The sequence below is a fragment of the Saccopteryx leptura genome, chromosome 7 (genome assembly GCF_036850995.1).
Source record: "Saccopteryx leptura isolate mSacLep1 chromosome 7, mSacLep1_pri_phased_curated, whole genome shotgun sequence".
In the NCBI taxonomy this organism is placed as follows: Eukaryota; Metazoa; Chordata; class Mammalia; order Chiroptera; family Emballonuridae; genus Saccopteryx; species Saccopteryx leptura.
In genome coordinates, this window is record NC_089509.1 from 3,822,448 (window position 1) to 3,840,177 (window position 17,730).

The 17,730-nt window shown below is 38.7% G+C and overlaps 1 protein-coding gene across 3 annotated transcripts in view; it reads left to right on the plus strand.

The window, feature by feature from the left end:
• CNTNAP5 (contactin associated protein family member 5) overlaps window positions 1–17,730 on the plus strand; it is an 855,485-nt gene that overhangs the window by 179,978 nt on the left and 657,777 nt on the right. For all 3 annotated transcript variants that reach the window (XM_066345536.1, XM_066345539.1, XM_066345538.1), the window contains exon 2: window positions 1,179–1,283. In XM_066345536.1, coding sequence (XP_066201633.1) covers window positions 1,179–1,283 — 105 coding nt within the window. The remainder of the gene's footprint in view (window positions 1–1,178; window positions 1,284–17,730) is intronic.

Below are 17,730 nucleotides of genomic sequence, written 5' to 3' on the forward strand. Positions count from 1 at the left end.
CTATCAGCCTCATAAACCTATGTAAATTCTTTAAAAAAATGTCAAATCAACTCTTTATAAAAGCCTGTAATACCATGAAGTTTACCTTTAAACTGAATAACACATTTCTAATTTGTGCTGACTGAAGTATGTCTAGATTTCATGAAGTCATTTTGAAAGATCCTGCAGGATCAATTGTAAACAAAATAAAAAAAATAGGAAAACAATATTTGTACTGTTACATAAATTCATTTCTATTATTCTACCCTCCTTCCCTCTCTTCCTTCCCTTCCTCCGTCACCATTTTGTTATTTTAATAAGACTTAATGAAAAACTATGTACCGAATACTTTGTGAAGTTTCTGCAAATCACATGCCATCTATTGGAGGATGCAAACAAATGAAATATTATGAAACATTTAGACGACCAGTATGCTATGTGAAGAGTGGCATCCTCTACGTGAAATTAGCTAAGTAGGGTCCCAGAGTCTATCTGGGAGAACATAACTATGTTGTCAAGACCACTCCTCTGTCTTAGCCCAACCATGTTCCACATTTTGGCAGCATCAAAGACACTTTAGCAAGTGCACTTGCCACATTTAAGGAAGGCTGGAAAGATAACTACTGAAGTGAATATCATATTAAAGATTATACAAGATCAGTACTATTCTCTATTACTTTGTGGAATAGAAACAAATTATTAAAACTAAAATTCATTTTCCAAAAACTTTCACACAACTGGGAGTAAGATATTCTAAATTATTCGTCCCTCTAGATATAACTATTACAAAAGTCCTTAGGGGCTGAATACTGGAGAGCAGTTAAACAATGTTTCTCCCATTAATAATCATCCTTCTTACAGAATGAACTCAATAGCTGTAACTTGGGGCTTTGCTCAAGCAATTGATTTAAGGCATTAATTTTTGAATTCATTGGGTTTTTGAATTAAACAAATCTGGGTGAGATTCTGACTACCTCATTTTCTAGTTTTGTGACCTTGGACAAAATAACATCTCTGAGCTTTAATTTCTTTAACCATTAAGGACATATGTAACTGTTTTTCAAGGTTGTTGTGCTGAGTTGCTAAAATAGCACATCTTTAGAGTAAATGGTTAACAAATAATGGTGGAAAATGACAGGATTCTTTATGGACTACCTCTTGCTAATAGAATTTGTGCTCTTTCTCTCCTGTTGTTTCAGACAACTGTGATGACCCATTAGCATCCCTTCTTTCTCCAATGGCTTTTTCCAGCTCCTCCACTCTCACTGGTACCAACAGGCCAGCTCAACTCAACCAAAGAGTTGGTGAGTAGCGTGATTGAATTTTTAGAGCACAGTGCTAGGTAACCATGCTATGAGTAATTAAAAAAAATTGTACCTTCACACACTGAGGTCATGTATGAGAGCAGTGTTCAGAGGAAGAATGGGAAGAGAGGTCATAGTGGAATAAAATATGTCTCTCAGCACAAAATGGGCATCAGATTATATTGATTCTTGATTCCCTCAACCCACATTATTCCTTCTTTTTGTGTTGTTGTTGTTGTTGTTTTTTATAAATAAATTTTTATTTTAGTGGGGTAACATCAATAAATCAGGGTACATACATTCAAAGAAAACATTTCCAGGTTATCTTGTCATTTAGTTCTGTTGCATACCCATCACCCGAAGAGAGATCGTCCTCCGCCACCCTCCATCCAGTTCTCTCTGTACCCCTCCCCCTCCCCCTCTCCCTCGTTCCCTCCCCCCACCCCCCGTAACCACCACACTCCCGTCCATGCCTCTTAGTCTCGCTTCTATGTCCCACCAATGTATGGAATCCTGCAGTTCCTGTTTTTTTCTGATTCGCCCCTTTCACCCCACACAATGCTACCAAGACTCCACCATTCCACTGTAAGTGATCCGTTGTCATCATTTCTCCTAGCTGAATAGTATACCATGGTGTATATGTGCCCCATCTTCTTCATCCAGTCCTCTATTTTTTTTTACAGTGATTAAAAGCCTTTAAGCAAACTCTTGGCCAATACAGCAAGAATCCATAAAAGAGTAGTGTCCTTAACATGCTCACCAAGTCCAAGTTGGCCCCATCACCATGCCAAATCCCTGAAAAATGCAACCCAACCACAGTTCAGTCTGTTAGGAGCTGTCACAGGGAGCAGGAGTCCAGGAAAGTTCCCCACAGGAAAAGTCTGCATGGCACTGGAATTGTTGTCACCATTCTATACTTTGCAGCTCATGTCCAAGTCCCAATGACCACTGCTTCTAGCTGGTAATGATTCAGGTAGACTGGAAAAGCCATTTGCAGCATGCGTGGATATGGAGCTTCTGTTATCCTTTACCTGGAGAGTTGAGACCAGGTTACTTTTCCCTGGAGCTCTGCGACTGTGGCATGGTAAAGAGAACCTTGGGATACACTAAGCTGGGTGGCAAAGGTACATTCATAATACAAGTTGGCAAAGGGAGGAAACAGAGCTCTAAATTAGGAGTAGGTCCTAGCCTGAAATATGAGTGGGGCATTGAGGTAGGAGGGATAAAGGAAACACTATATATTAAGCAAAGCAGCAGAAAATAGGACTATCAACCCCCACAACAGAGATCTTTGAGGGAAGAATAAAAAACCTGACTATTCAGGCAAAACATAGTTAAGTGGCCCTTGTGCAAATGAGATCAGTTTACCTGCTTCTTGGAAGAAATACCCTAGGCTCGTCCACAGTGTCATAGATGGGGCCAACGGCCCTGGGCACCTTCAGCCTTCAGTGGCAAACCCCAGCTTTCTGGGCAAGGTTAGGTCATAGGTGGCTGGAGCAGGGCTGGAGAGACTGAACCCTCCCTTAGAGGAGCGAGGGGGAAGCCCACTTTCCAGTGTCCCTGTTTCCTCACAGCAGAGGCGTGTAAGCCTGGCAGGCTTTAGCTCAATGACCTTCCTTTCCACTATTGAAGCAGGACCCAGATGGCATCCTATGAGACCCCTTTGGGGCGTTGGAGCCTTTAAGGGTGTATCCTAAAAGCTGGTAGTTCCCCTGATCTCTATTGGGCTTTTTCTGCCTCTAGGTATCTTAAAAGCCATTCTCAGAAGATCTCGCTGAGGGGTTTGAGGATCCCCATCCGCCTATATAAATCTTTTCCATATATCTGGAGCTATTTGGAAAAAGACAAAACAGTGTTATTAGCTAGATCTAATAAAGAAGGTAGTAGTTTGCAGGCGAATAAGATTTGGTGTCTCCTGTTAATCAGCATTCAAAAGAAATGTAAATTTTTTTTACTTAAGTAAAAAGCATGAGATAGTAGACCCGTCGGAGTCATTGGCCTGGTGTGCAGGATTCCCGGGTTCAATTCCTGGACAGAGCATACAGGAGAAGCGCCCATCTACATCTCCACCCCTCCCCCTCTCCTTCCTCTTTGTCTCCCTCCTCCCGCCTGCAGCCAAGGCTCCACCGGAGCAAAGCCACCCCGGGCACTAAGGCTGGCCCCATGGCCTACGCCCCAGTCGCTAGAATGGCTCCGGTTGTAACAGAGCAACACCCCAGATAGGCAGAGCATTCCCCCCTGGTAGGCATGCCAGGTGGATCCCAGTCAGGCACATGCAGGAGTCGGTCTGACTGCCTCCCCATCTCCATCCTCAGAAAAATACGAAAAATAAATAAATAAAAGAAAAAATACTACAAAAACAAACAAACCAAAAAAAAGGGGGGGGGGCATTCCCTTGTGCTAAAGCTCCAGGGAGCATGGAGTGAACTTGAGTATGTCCTATGAAACATGGAGCTCTATGTTGACATATAGGTCTTTGAAGAAGGAGGAACTGCTGAAATAGTTTATCAGCATTTGTCCCTAAGACAGTAGTCTTTATAGTGGGAACACCATACGTAAATATTTGCTGTCTGTCTATAGATTAAGGGGGGAATATGGCAAATGCTGAAAAGCCATGATCTTTGTGCCCCTCCCCTCCCCCAACCCCCTCCCTTTCCTCCCCCCACCCTGTAACCCCAACCTCATCTTTATGTCACACCTATGTATGGAATCATATAGTTCTTAGTTTTTTCTGATTTACTTCTTTCACTCAGTATAATGTTATCAAGGCCCATCCATGTTGTTGTAAAAGATCCTATGTCATCATTTCTTATGGCTGAGTAGTATTCCATAGTATATATATACCAAAGCTTTTTAATCCACTCAACCTCTGATGGACACTTGGGCTGTTTCCAGATCTTTGCTATTGTGAACAATGCTGCCATAAACATGGGGGTGCATTTCTTCTTTTCAAACAGTGCTATGGTGTTCTTGGGGTATATTTCTAATAGTGGTATAGCTGGGTCAAAAGGCAGTTCTATTTTTAATTTCTTGAGGAATTTCCATACCGTTTTCCACAGTGGCTGCACCAGTCTGCATTCCCACCAGCAGTGCAGGAGGGTTCCCTTTTCTCCACATCCTCGCCAGCACTTATTCTGTGTTGTTTTGTTGATGAGCACCATTCTGACTGGTGTGAGGTGATATCTCATTGTGGTTTTAATTTGCATTTCTCTAGTCATTAGTGATGTTGAACATTTTTTCATATGCCTGTTGGCCATCTGTGTGTCCTCTTTGGAGAAGTGTCTATTCATTTCTTTTGACCATTTTTGGATTGGATTGTTTGTCTTCCTGGTATTAAGTTTTACAAGTTCTTTATAAATTTTGGTTATTAACCCCTTATCAGATGCTATGTCAAATATATTCTCCCATTGTATAGTTTGTCTTTTTATTCTGTTCTTAATTGTCTTTAGCTGTGCAGAAGCTTTTTAGTTTGATAAAGTCCCATTTGTTTATCCTGTCTTTTATTTCACTTGCCTGTGGAGACAAATCAGCAAATATATTGCTGCGAGAGATGTCAGAGAGCTTACTGCCTATGTTTTCTTCTAAGATGCTTATGGTTTCACAGCTTACATTCAAGTCTTTTATCCATTTTGAGTTTATTTTTGTGAGTGGTGTAAGTTGATGGTCTAATTTCATTTCTTTTTTTTTTTTTTTTTAATTTTTTTTTTTTAATTTATTCATTTTAGAGAGGAGAGGGAGAGACAGAGAGAGAGAAGGGGGGAGGAGCAGGAAGCATCAACTCCCATATGTGCCTTGACCAGGCAAGCCCAGGGTTTCGAACCGGCAACCTCAGCATTTCCAGGTCGACGCTTTATCCACTGCGCCACCACAGGTCAGGCCTAATTTCATTTCTTTGAAGGTAGCTATCCAGTTTTCCCAACACCATTTGTTGAAGAGGCTGTCTTTACTCCATTGTATTGTCTTACCTCCTTTGTCAAATATCAGTTGTCCATAGAGCTGTGGGTTTATTTCTGGGTTCTCTGTTCTGTTCCATTGATCTCTGTGCCTGTTCTTATGCCAGTACCATACTGTTTTGAGTACAATGGCCTTATAATATACCTTGATATATGGAAGTGTGATACCTCCCGCTTTTTTCTTCCTTTTCAAGATTGCTGAGGATATTTGTGTTCTTTTTTGGTTCCATATAAATTTTTGGAATATATGTTCTATGTCTTTGAAGTAAGTCATTGGTATTTTAATCAGTATTGCATTTAATTTATAAATTGCTTTGGGTAATATAGATATTTTAATGATGTTTATTCTTCCTAACCATGAGCACGGTATATGCCTCCACTTATTCATATCTTCCCTGATTTCTTTTATCAATCTTTTATAATTTTCCGAGTACAAGTCTTTAATCTCTTTGATTAGATTTATTCCTAGGTACTTTATTTTTTTGGTTGCAATGGTAAAAGGAATTGATTCCTTGATTTCTCTTTCTGTTCATTATTAGTGTATAAAAATGCCTCTGATTTCTAAGTATTGATTTTATATCCTGCCACCTTGCCAAATTCATTTATCAGGTCTAGTAGTTTTTTGACTGAGACTTTAGGGTTTTCTATATACAATATCATGTCATCTGCAAATAATGATAGTTTTACTTCTTCTTTTCCAATTTGGATGCCTTTTATTTCTTTTTCTTGTCTGATTGCTGTGGCTAGGACTTCCAGAACTATGTTGAATAAGAGTAGTGAAAGGGGGCACCCCTGCCTTGTTCCTGATTTAAGGGGATTGCTTTTAATTTTTGCCCATTGAGTATGATGTTGGCTGTGGGTTTGTCATAGATGGCTTTTATCATGTTGAGGTATGTTCCCTGTATTCCCACTTTGCTGAGAGTTTTGATCATGAATGGGTGCTGGACTTTATCAAATGCTTTTTCTCCATCTATTGAAATTATCATGTGTTTTTTCTCTTTTCTTTTGTTTATGTGATGAATCACATTGATTGATTTGCGAATATTGTACCAGCCTTGCTTCCCAAGAATAAATCCTACTTGATCATGGTGTATGATTTTTTCCATATATTGCTGGATCTGGTTTGCTAATATTTTGTTGAGGATTTTTGTATCTAAGTTCATCAGGGATATTGGCCTATAATTTTCTTTTTTTGTGTTGTCTTTGCCTGGTTTTGGAAGCAGAATTATGCTCGCCTCATAAAAGGAGTTTGGAAGTCTTCCTTCTTCTTGAATTTTTTGAAATAGATTGAGAAGGATAGAAGTTAGTTCTTCTTTAAATATTTGGTAGAATTCACTTGTGAAGCCATCAGGCCTAGAACTTTTCTTTTTTGGGAGTTTTTTGATAACTGTTTCGATCTCATTTGTTGTATTTGGTCTGTTTAGGTTTTCTGATTCTTCCAGATTGATTTTTGGAAGATTATATGATTCGAGGAATTTGTCCATTTCATTTAGGTTGTCTAGTTTTTTGGCGTACAGTTCTTTATAGTATTTTCTTACAATATTTTGTATTTCTGTTGTGTCAGTTGTTATTTCTCCACTCTCGTTTCTAATTTTATTTATTTGAGTCCTCTCTTTTTTTCTTGGTGAGTCTCGTTAAAGGTTCATTGATCTTGTTTACCTTTTCAAAGAACCAGCTCCTGGTTTCATTGATCTTCTGTATTGTTTCTTTAGCCTCTATGTCATTTATTTCTGCTCTGATCTTTATTATTTCCTTCCTTCTACTAGCTCTGGGCTTTACTTGCTGTTTTTTTTCTAGTTCTTTTAGATGCAGGGTTAAGTTGTTTATTTGAGCTTTTTCTAGCTTCTTGAGGTATGCCTGTAATGCTATAAACTTCCCTCTCAGGACTGCTTTTGCTGTGTCCCATAAATTTTGAATTGATGTATGCTCATTATCATTTGTTTCTAGGATTTTTTTAATTTCTTCTTTGATCTCAATGTTAACCCATTCATTGTTTAATAATGTGATATTTAGTTTCCAAGTGTTTGAATGCTTTTCAATTTTTCTATTGTGGTTGATTTCTAGTTTAATGCCATTGTGATCAGAGAAAGTGTTCAATATGATTTCAATCTTCTTAAATTTGTTGAGCCCGTTTTTGTGCCCTAACATGTGGTCTAGTCTAGAGAATGTACCATGAGCGCTTGAAATGAATGTATATTCTGCTGTTTTAGGGTGAAAGGTTCTGAAGATATCTATTAAATCGAGTTGATCTAATATGTCCTTTAAGTCTGCTGTTTCTTTATTAATTTTCTTTCTTGAGGATCTATCTAATGATGTTAATGGGGTATTGAAATCCCCTACTATTATAGTATTGCTGTTGATCTCGCCCTTTATATCCATCAAAGTCTGCTTTATATTTTTAGGTGCTCCTATATTAGGTGTATAGATATTTATAATGGTTATATCTTCCTTTTGGATTTCTCCCTTTATCATTATGTAGTGACCTTCTTTATCTCTAACTATGGTCTTTGTTTGAAAGTCCATTTTGTCTGATATAAGTATTGCTACCCCAGCTTTTTTTTCCTTTCCATTTGCATGAAATATTTGTTTCCATCCTTTTATCTTCAGTCTGTGTGCATCTTTTGATTTAAGGTGTGTCTCTTGTAGACAGCATATGTATGGGTCCTGTTTTCTTATCCACGCAGCTACCCTATGTCTCTTGATCGGATCATTTCATCCATTAACATTTAAGGTTATTACTGATATGTAATTGTTTTTTGCCATTTTTTTCTTTAAAACTGTATTCCACTTTTGCTATATATTTTTTTTCCTTTGATCTGTTTACAACAGGTCCCTTAGCATTTCTTGCAGCCTTGGTTTGGTTGCAGTAAATTCCTTGAGTTTTTTTTTTTGTCTATAAAGCTTTTTATTTCTCCTTCACATTTAAATGATAGCCTTGCTGGATAAAGTAGTCTTGGTTGTAGGTTCTTGTTCTGCATTACTTTGAATATTCTTGCCATTTTCTTCTGGCCTCAAGTGTTTCTGTTGAGAAGTCAGAAGTCATCCTTATGGGGGCTCCTTTGTAGGTGATAGTCTTTTTTTCTCTAGCAGCTTTTAATATTTTTTCTTAATCATTTAGCTTTGGTATTTTAATTATGATGTGTCTTGGTGTTGGTTTCTTTGGGTTTCTCCTTAATGGAATTCTCTGTGCTTCCTGAATATGTGAAATGTTTTCCTGCCTTAATTGGGGGAAGTTTTCCACTATGATATGTTTGAACAAAGTCTCTATCCCTTGTTCTTCCTCTTCTTCTTCAGGAACCCCTATGATGTGGATGTTATTTCTCTTCATATTGTCACAGAGCTCTCTTAGAGTTTCCTCAGACTTTTTGAGTCTCTTCTTTTTTCTGCTCTGCTTCCGTGCCTTTATTTATTATGTCCTCTAACACTCTGATTCGATTCTCTGCTTCATCCATTCTGCTTTTAAATACTTCCATTGTATTCTTTATTTCAGATATTGTATTTGTCATTTCTGACTGATTCTTTTTTATTATTTCAATGTTCTTTTTTGTATTTGTTATCTCTTTATTTAGGTTTTCGTAATGGCCATCTATGGTTGTTCTAATATCTTTGAGCATCCTAACAATTCTTATTTTAAACTCTGCATCTGGTAATTTGGTTATATCTGATTCACTTAGGTCCTTTTCTGGGGATTTCTCTTGGTTTATTTGTGTTGTATTTCTCTGCTTCTGCATTTTCTCTTCACGGGAGTGGCTGTGATCACGTGCTCAGGTGCACAAGGGTTGGTGGCCTTGGCCTTTGCCCCACCCCTGTGTGTGACGTTATGCTCTATCCTGAGGGCACTGGCAAGCACCTTTGCTCAGCTGCGGGTCTCCGCCTGTTTTCGAGCTTTCGCCCTGCCCTTGCAGGAGGATCCCACTCAAGGAACAGCTGCTAGCCTTGGCTCTATCGCCGGGCAGGGATGTGTGCCAAAGCTCAGCTCTGTAGCGGAGCTCCACCTCTTCTGGGCTTTTGGCTCCACCCCCATGGGAGGAGCCGGCTACCAAGTCAGACTGCAAGCCTGGGTTGCACGGGTGGGGCAGGGCTGTGCTTCTCTGCCCTTGCTCTGGGGCTGGTCTCCACCCTTTCTGGGGTTCCCGCCCTTCTCCCGGAGGCTGGGTTACAGGCTGCTGGCAGCTGAGCTTGACCGCTTTTGCATGCCCCCTTCTCCCCAGCAGGGTAAGATTGAGCTCACACCTGAGCCCAGTGGTGGCCAGCTGGCTTTCGCCCCTGCCAGCAGAACCACACTTTTGTCTCCTGCTGCCGCCCGCTCTCCGGTGCGCCCTCAGCTGCGTGGTTGGGGGCGTTGCAGCTCGGACCCTAAGACTTACTTCTGTACACCCAAAAGCTCCCTCCTTCTATGCGACTCTGCTCTGAATGACATGGTGGAGCTTGTTTGGCTGCTCTCCTGCTTCCCTTTGCTGTTATTGCTGTTTCCGGGGGAAATATTCACTTCAGCTTTGGGGAGTGACTCGTCCCAGGGGTTAGGGTGGCTATCTCCCAAAATATTTCTCCCTATGCCTCCTAGATTACACTCTCTTCCTCTTACTCTGATGCTCTCCTCTCTCCCCCCATCCCCAGGAGCCCCAGGTGATTGTTTTTGAGAGAGATGTTCTGCGCAGTCCCTTTAAGAAGGGTCCTGGGTCTCAGAAATCAGATTCTCTCACAAACAGTATCCTGACTTGTTTCCCGCTAAATACTGTCCTTACGCCTCTTCTGGGCTCTGGGGCTGCAGGCTGGGGCTTTGTTCCTGGGGCTCAGGACCCTTTCCCCTCTGCTAAACTCACTTCCCGCCATGCGAGACTCTCCCTGCTGCCGTTCCCTCCGAGGAGCTGGGCAGCCCTCTCCGCATTTCTGCACTTCCGCTTTTCCTACCAGTCTCAGTGTGGCTTCTTCAGTGTTCCTTGGTTGAAGAGTTTAGTCCAAAGTTGGTTTTTCCAGATGATAGTTCATAAAATTAGTTTGTAATCCACTTTGGTTCTGGGAGGTAGATGTCTGGTACTTCAGCGCCATCTTGTCTCCTCACATTATTCCTTCTTGATTATCATGAGAGGCCTTCAAGAAAGTATTTTTTAAAACTTGCTTTATTTTTAAAGTTTTATGTATGTTACAGAAATTGCTACCAAAATATGTTATTATTATAGCATGTTTATAAGTATGAATGAAGTCTACCAAGATTTTTCCTTCAAACTTCAATTTTTACAATAAAATAAATGTTGCCAATTAAAAAAATATTCCATTGATTTGAGAGAGGGACCGAGGAAAACAAAAAGAAAGCAAGAGAGAAATACCAGCTCATCCTTACACTTATTTGTTATACTGAATTGTGCACTCATTGATTGCTTTTCATATATGCCTTAACCAGAGTTCCAACCCACAACCTTGGCAGGTTGGGATGATGCTCTGTCTACCCAGCCAGGGCCTGTTGCTGATTTTTTAATATGTAAAACACTGTTAAGTAAAATAGGAAAATACAAAAAGCATATAATCCTATCAGTTCGAGATACCCATAGTGAAGTATTGGATATTTATCTTTATAGTATGTGATAGAAATAAGAGCAGACACCCACTAACTAACCTCTTATGTGAAATTTTTTTTTAAATATGATGCTAAATATCTAAATATATATATTTTAAATTAGATTTTGATGTTGGCTTTAATTTTATATGTATATATTTATATATAGTTGTATATTTGATTTTTGAACTTTTAACAATTTATTTCTGATATTTATATATCTAATGAATGTAATAAACTCTCTCAAGTTGAGAAAAATAATTTTGTATGTAATTTCTATAGGTATCTTGATCTATAAGAATTCATATTAATTACTTTTAGCTATATTTGCCTATTGATATATGAGGCTGATCACATTAGTATGTTTTCTAATATTTAGAAGTTAACAAATTCTATGACTTTGTAGAGGAAGGAGTTTGAAAACATTATTTTTAAAGAGTGGCCAATTATAGGCCCAAAAAGAAAATATTAATATAAATGTTTTTACTAACACCGCCTTTTGCTGAATATTCTGTGTAAATTCTTTTAAAGCATTATGCCTATATTAAGGTATTTTGTCATCTCAATTACGCAGTCAGGTAAGCATTATTATCTTTTACCTTTAAGAAAGGTTCCTGAGTCTCAGAAAAGTTTCATAACTTGACCAAAATCAGAATTAAGAAAGGAAAATGTTTGGGACCAAATCTTAGTCATCCGAATCAAAGATTTTGCCCCTAACAACCACATCAGCAAATTGATTCACTAACACAGGTAAAAAGAATAAAAATAAGAATTAAAAAAAAAAAACCACACAAAGCAACAAAATCTACAGTCTTGGAAAAAGTCAGCCAGAGTTTAAATGCTGGCTATGGCGTTTACTTCCCAGCTCTGTAAGTGTCTTCAAACCACTTCCTTGTTCTCACCGCAGTTCTCTATCTGCAAAGTGGACCAGTATTATGTGTCTTGCAGCATTATGTGTAGATGGAGACCAGGCTTGTGTGTATAAAAACATTCTCACTGCAGGGTAGAGAATTGCTCTGGAGCAGGGAGGTCCACCTGTCATTTCAGGTAAAACCACAGGAGGGAAGATTGTAGTGCAGAGACCAACAGGGCATCCAGAGCTGAAATTTGTCTTATCCCACAGAAATGTGCAGTGTTAGACAGTCATTAATGCCTTGTTGTTTCTGAAGAAACTGTGTGTCTGACCATAGGCCAGGTCCTTCCACAGTAAGCAGCTAGGTTTCAGATGCAGCTTATTACAATTGTCCTTATCACCATAGAATCTGGGTGCCTGAGCCTAATGTCAGCACATTGTATGCAGAGACCTCTCTTTCCTCTCCAAACCAGAGTCCTAATTAGGAAAGCCATGCGGGAGACACAGTCATAGAATTAGAATAGAATTAGAGTGTGTTGGTCTAGAACACCTTCTCTAGCATTGCTCCCAGGGCTGACAGCCTTCCTTCCATTCACCAGGTCCAAGCATGATCTTCAGTGGAAATTAAACATAGACTCAAGGAGATATTAGAGTGTCAGTCCCAATGCAAGCACTGCACACTGGAGTCACCTGGAAAGCTTTGCCAGTAGCAGTGCCTGAGCCCATCTTCACCTATTCTGGATTGTTGGGAATGGAACCAAATGTGGATGTTGATAAAGTAAATAAATATAAGCATTCCATGTGAGTTTTGAGTGCAATAAGATTTGCAAATCACTAGAGCGAATGAATTTGTAAATAACAAATCTTTCTATTAATATTTGTTTAGAATTTACTATGTGCCAGACATTCTCCTAGAGACTTAAATAGTCACTGAGTGAACTTGTTAAAAATTTCCCCAGGATGACACTTGAAAAGAGACATTATATGGTCCTTTGATTTCCAAGTTTTGGGTTGTTCTTCTCTTAACATACTTTGTTTATCCATTTGTGCATTCATTTATCACAGTAGTTTATGATTTTTTTGTCTCTTTCTGTCAATCACCCTTCTACACACTTGTTAAGAAACTTCCTGGTGTTCCACCGAGATGAAATTCAAGTTATAAAAACCTTGACTTCCATAAAACTCAATCCCTTGATGGAGTTGAGTGTACTCAATCTCATCCTTGAAACTCTTCACTGTGGAACTATTTCACAAAAATGAGCTTCCTTGAAGGTCCTCTGACACCATTTAAAATTAAAACTGCTGAATCCCCTGGGAATCATAGACAGGGTCCCCTGATTATCTGAAAGTAGTGTTCCTATGAAATCTTCCAGAAGCCAAAATGGTGTAAAGTAAAGAAGTAATTACCATTCATTAAAAAACAAAAACCCGACCACATTCCTGGATACAGTTTCAAATAAGCCCCCTGCTGAGATCAGTAAAAAGACTACAACTGAGAAGAAAACAAACAAATCAAGACTTCAAAGCAGCCCAAATCCGAAAGTGGATTACAAAAAACAGCTGATGCCAAGCCAAGAAGACCTAGAAATAACACAACTGAAAATTGGAGGCAGACAACACCAAACCTAGACTCAACCAGCCCTACAAACAACACACCCAAATACACAGACATAATGAGAAGACAGAGAAGTGCAATCCAAATGAAACCACAAGAGAAACATCCAGAAAAGGAACTGAGTGATATGGAAATAACCAAACTTCCAGATGCAGAATTTAGAATAATGATTGTTAGATGCTTAGGGATCTTAGAACAACAATGGATGGTCATTACGAACACCTAAATAAAAAGATAGCAAGTATAAAAAAGGACATTGAAATATTAAAAAAGAATCAGTTGGAGGTGACAAATACAGTATCAGAAATGAAGACCACAATGAAAGAAATTAAAAGCAGGATGGATAGAGCTGAGGATCAAATCAGCGCATTGGAAGACAAGAAGAACAAAGGCACAAAAACAGAGAAGAAAAAAGAAAAGAGACTCAAAAAGTCTGAGGAAACTCTGAGAGAGCTCTGTGACAACATAAAGAGAAATAACATCTGCATCATAGGGGTTCCCAAGGAAGAAGAGAAAGAACAAGGGATAGAAACTTTATTCAATCAAATCATAGGTGAAAACTTCCTTAAATTGGTGCAAGGAAGGGTCTCACAAGTTCAAGAAGCACAGAGGAGTCTATTAAAGAAAAAACCAAAAAGACTTACACCAAGACACATCATAATTAAAATACCAAAGCTAAGCAATAAAGAGAAAATATTAAAAGCTGCTAGAGAAAAAAAGGTTATCACCTACAAAGAAGCTCCCATAAGAATGACATCTGACTTCTCAACAGAAACACTTGAAGTCAGAAGGGAATGGCAAGAAATATTCAAAGTAATGCAGAACAAGAGCCTACAACTAAGACTACTTTATCCAGCAAGGCTATCATTTAAAATTGAAGGAGAAATAAAAAGCTTCCCAGACAAAAAATACTCAAGGAATTTATTACAACCAAACCAATGCTGCAGGAAATGTTAAAGGGCCTGTTGTAAACAGGTCAGAGTGGGAAAAGAATATATCAAAAGAGAAATACAGATGTATTCTTTAAATACATCTTTAAAGAATAAAATGGCAATAAACAACTATATATCAATAATAACCTTAAATGTAAATGAATTAAATGATCCAATCAAAAGACATAGGGTAGCTTCATGGATAAGAAAACAGGACCCATACATATGCTGTCTACAAGAGACACGCCTTAAAACAAAAGATGCACATAGACTGAAGGTAAAAAACATTTCATGCAAATGGAAATGAAAAAAAAAGCTGGTGTAGCAACACTTATATCAGACAAAATGTACTTTAAAACAAAGACTATACTAAGAAATAAAGAAGGTCACTACATAATGATAAAGGGAGCAATCCAACAGGAAGATATAACCATCATAAATATCTATGCACCTAATATAGGAGCACCTAAATATATAAAGCAGACTTTGATGGATATAAAGGGCGAGATCAACAGCAATACTATAATAGTAGGATATTTCAATACCCCATTAACATCACTAGATAGATCCTCAAGAAAGAAAATTAACAAAGAAACAGCAGACTTAAAGGACATACTAGATCAACTTGATTTAATAGATATTTTCAGAACCTTTTACCCTAAAGCAGCAGAATATACATTCTTTTCAAGGGCGAGCATAATTCTGATTTCAAAACCAGGCAAGGACAACACAAAGAAAGAAAACTATAGGCCAATATCCCTGATGAATTTAGATGTAAAATCTTCAACAAAATATTAACAAACCGGATCCATCCAGCAATACATGAAAAAAATCATACAACATGATCAAGTGGGATTTATTCTGGGGAGGCAAGGATGGTACAACATTCATAAATCAATTAATGTGATTCACCACATAAACAAAAGGAAGCAGAAAAACCACATGATAATTTCAATAGATGCAGAAAAAGTATTTGATAAAATGCAGCACCCATTTATGATCAAAACTCTCATCAAAGTGGGAATACAGGGAACATATTTCAACATGATAAAGATCATCTATGACAAACCCACAGCCAATATTATAATTAATGGACAAAAATTAAAAGCAATTCCCCTAAAATCAGGAACAAGGCAGGGGTGCCCCCTTTCACCATTCTTATTCAACATAGTACTGGAAGTTCTAGCTACAGCAATCAAACAAGAAGAAGAAATAAAAGGCATCCAAAATTGAAAAAAAAGAAGTAAAATTATCATTATATGCAGATGACATGATACTGTATATAGAAAACCCTAAAGTCTCAATCAAAAAACTACTGGACCTAATAAGTGAATTCAGCAGGGTGGCAGGATATAAAATTAATACACAGAAATCAGAGGCATACACTGGTTAATAAAATTAGATGTTTCAATTGTAAAATAAATAAATAAATAAATAAATAAATAAATAAATAATAAAAAATATTCAATTTGTTTGCTCGTGTTAAGCAAGCACTAATGTAGATCTTTTTAAAATCAAAAGGGCATAATGCAAACTTCCAAAAAGCAAGTGACACTTGTAGATCTCTGGCATGCAGAGAACAGAGGTGATTAGGGTCCACTTTACTTTCAGTACGTGCTCAGAGTTTGAGCATACACATCCTTTGACCTCTTCGCAGGAGGACAGTATGCATAGCCGGTCAGTGTGGCATGTCAAAAGCAGGGATCAATGAAAAGTTAAAAAGGGGAATAATATATTGGAAAGGTGCGCTGATGGCCACCCTCGGAGTCTGAGTACAAGAATCCTAATGAGCCCTGGCAGTGACAAACTCACCTTTCTGGGAGAAAATTCACCCTTGGAAACAGCCTCTGTTCTTAGGCACTTCTGTGGTTCACAAGGTCTGGGCAACTCACGGAAAGAGGAGGATGTGAGAGTCTCCACGTTCTTGTCTCACCTACAGAAGGGATTTGTAGGGTGGAAGTTGTGTTCTTATATTGATACTTCCATATGCCCATCAGCCCCATCTGTCTGCACACAAAGGAATGGAAAGGCTACAAAGGAAACTAATTACTTTAGGTAAAGTAAAAGTACAAAATAGATTAAACTGATGTCAGATCACCATTCACTTTAGCTTGCCAAGTCAATCTATATATTTGTAGCTTAGCAGGCATCTGACTTTGTCAAATATGATTTGTTTTGTGGCAAAAAAGAAAAGCTTTTGATCTGGGCATTAGAGCTAGGTGGGCTGCAAGAAGCACTTTATGTCTATAGGAAGCCGCAAAACTGCAGGTTAAACCTGCCGGAAGTGAGGGGAAGGATTTAAGTTACTCTGTATGATTAAAAGCAAACAGGAACAGTCATTTTTAGCCCTGTGAGAAGGGAGGTTTGTACTTTTCTCTTCCATCTCCTCAAATATAGTTCGGCAAACAATTGTGTTTACTTTCGTTCCTTGAAATGCTAATCCTTCTTCCACACTCAATATAATTTTTGAGATGCCTGCCCATGTAAATTGAGATTATGTGTCTCTAGCCTGACAGTTCAGTTGCCATGGAGAATTTGATTCTATATGTCAAGCCATTTTCAACTTCCTGGGCTCGTGAACTAATAAAGAGGCTTAAAATGGGTGCCTCCCTTTGGCACAGAACTCATGCACACCATTTCCTCCCTTGGCCAGCAATGGCTGCACACAGCCAAGGATGCATGAAGGTCTTGGGAAGTTACTTTTCTATTTGGCATTTTTGGTTCCTCTGTGAGGAAATGTGGTTTGGAAACAGTGCAGGAATGAGGGTTCTCATAATTAGCATTGATATCAGCCGTCTGGAGACTTGTTCCAGATAGCTAGGTGACAACCCTGAGGATCTAATTTAAGAGGCAGCACTGTCACAACAGCTTGCAAAAAAAAAAAAAAAAATGCAAGTCTCCTATCTGGATTGATTGAGCCAGACATGATATGGATAGAATCTAACCTGTACAGAAATCTGTCCCTGGATTCTCTCCTCACCCTTGAAGTGCTCTTTTTTTTCCAGCACTTTTCTTTTCTTGTGTCCAGTTCCAGGTGCCCCAGGATGGTAGGCAGCAGGGCCCATGCTTTCCTTTATTGTCATGCTACTGGAAGTGTAAACCTTGAGTGGGAACGGCATCACCCGGGAGCTTGTCAGGAATGCAGAATGTTGGGCTCTGCCCCAAAACTGCTGGATTAGAACTGAGCACTGACATCCCCTGCAGCTGCAAATTTAAGTTTCAGATGCACTTTTCTAGGGTTTCCCTGAATCCCCTGCTCCTTCAGTGCTTATCCACGTATTCTTTTTACTTCAGATCTGCACTTGTTCAACCTAAAAGTAAACAGCTCTTTCAAACTGAGAGGAAACAAGCATTTATTTTAGATCAAAGAATAGCTATTCCAAGCACAAATTCCAGCAGAAACCTGAATAGTTTTCCGATTAAGAGACAAAGGCAAGGCATTTTTATGGGAAAGGGGGAGCCACTACATCAATAGAAGAAAGGCATTGCTATTGGTACAGATAAGTTAACATAGGGATCCTAATTCTAACTGATGTTTTT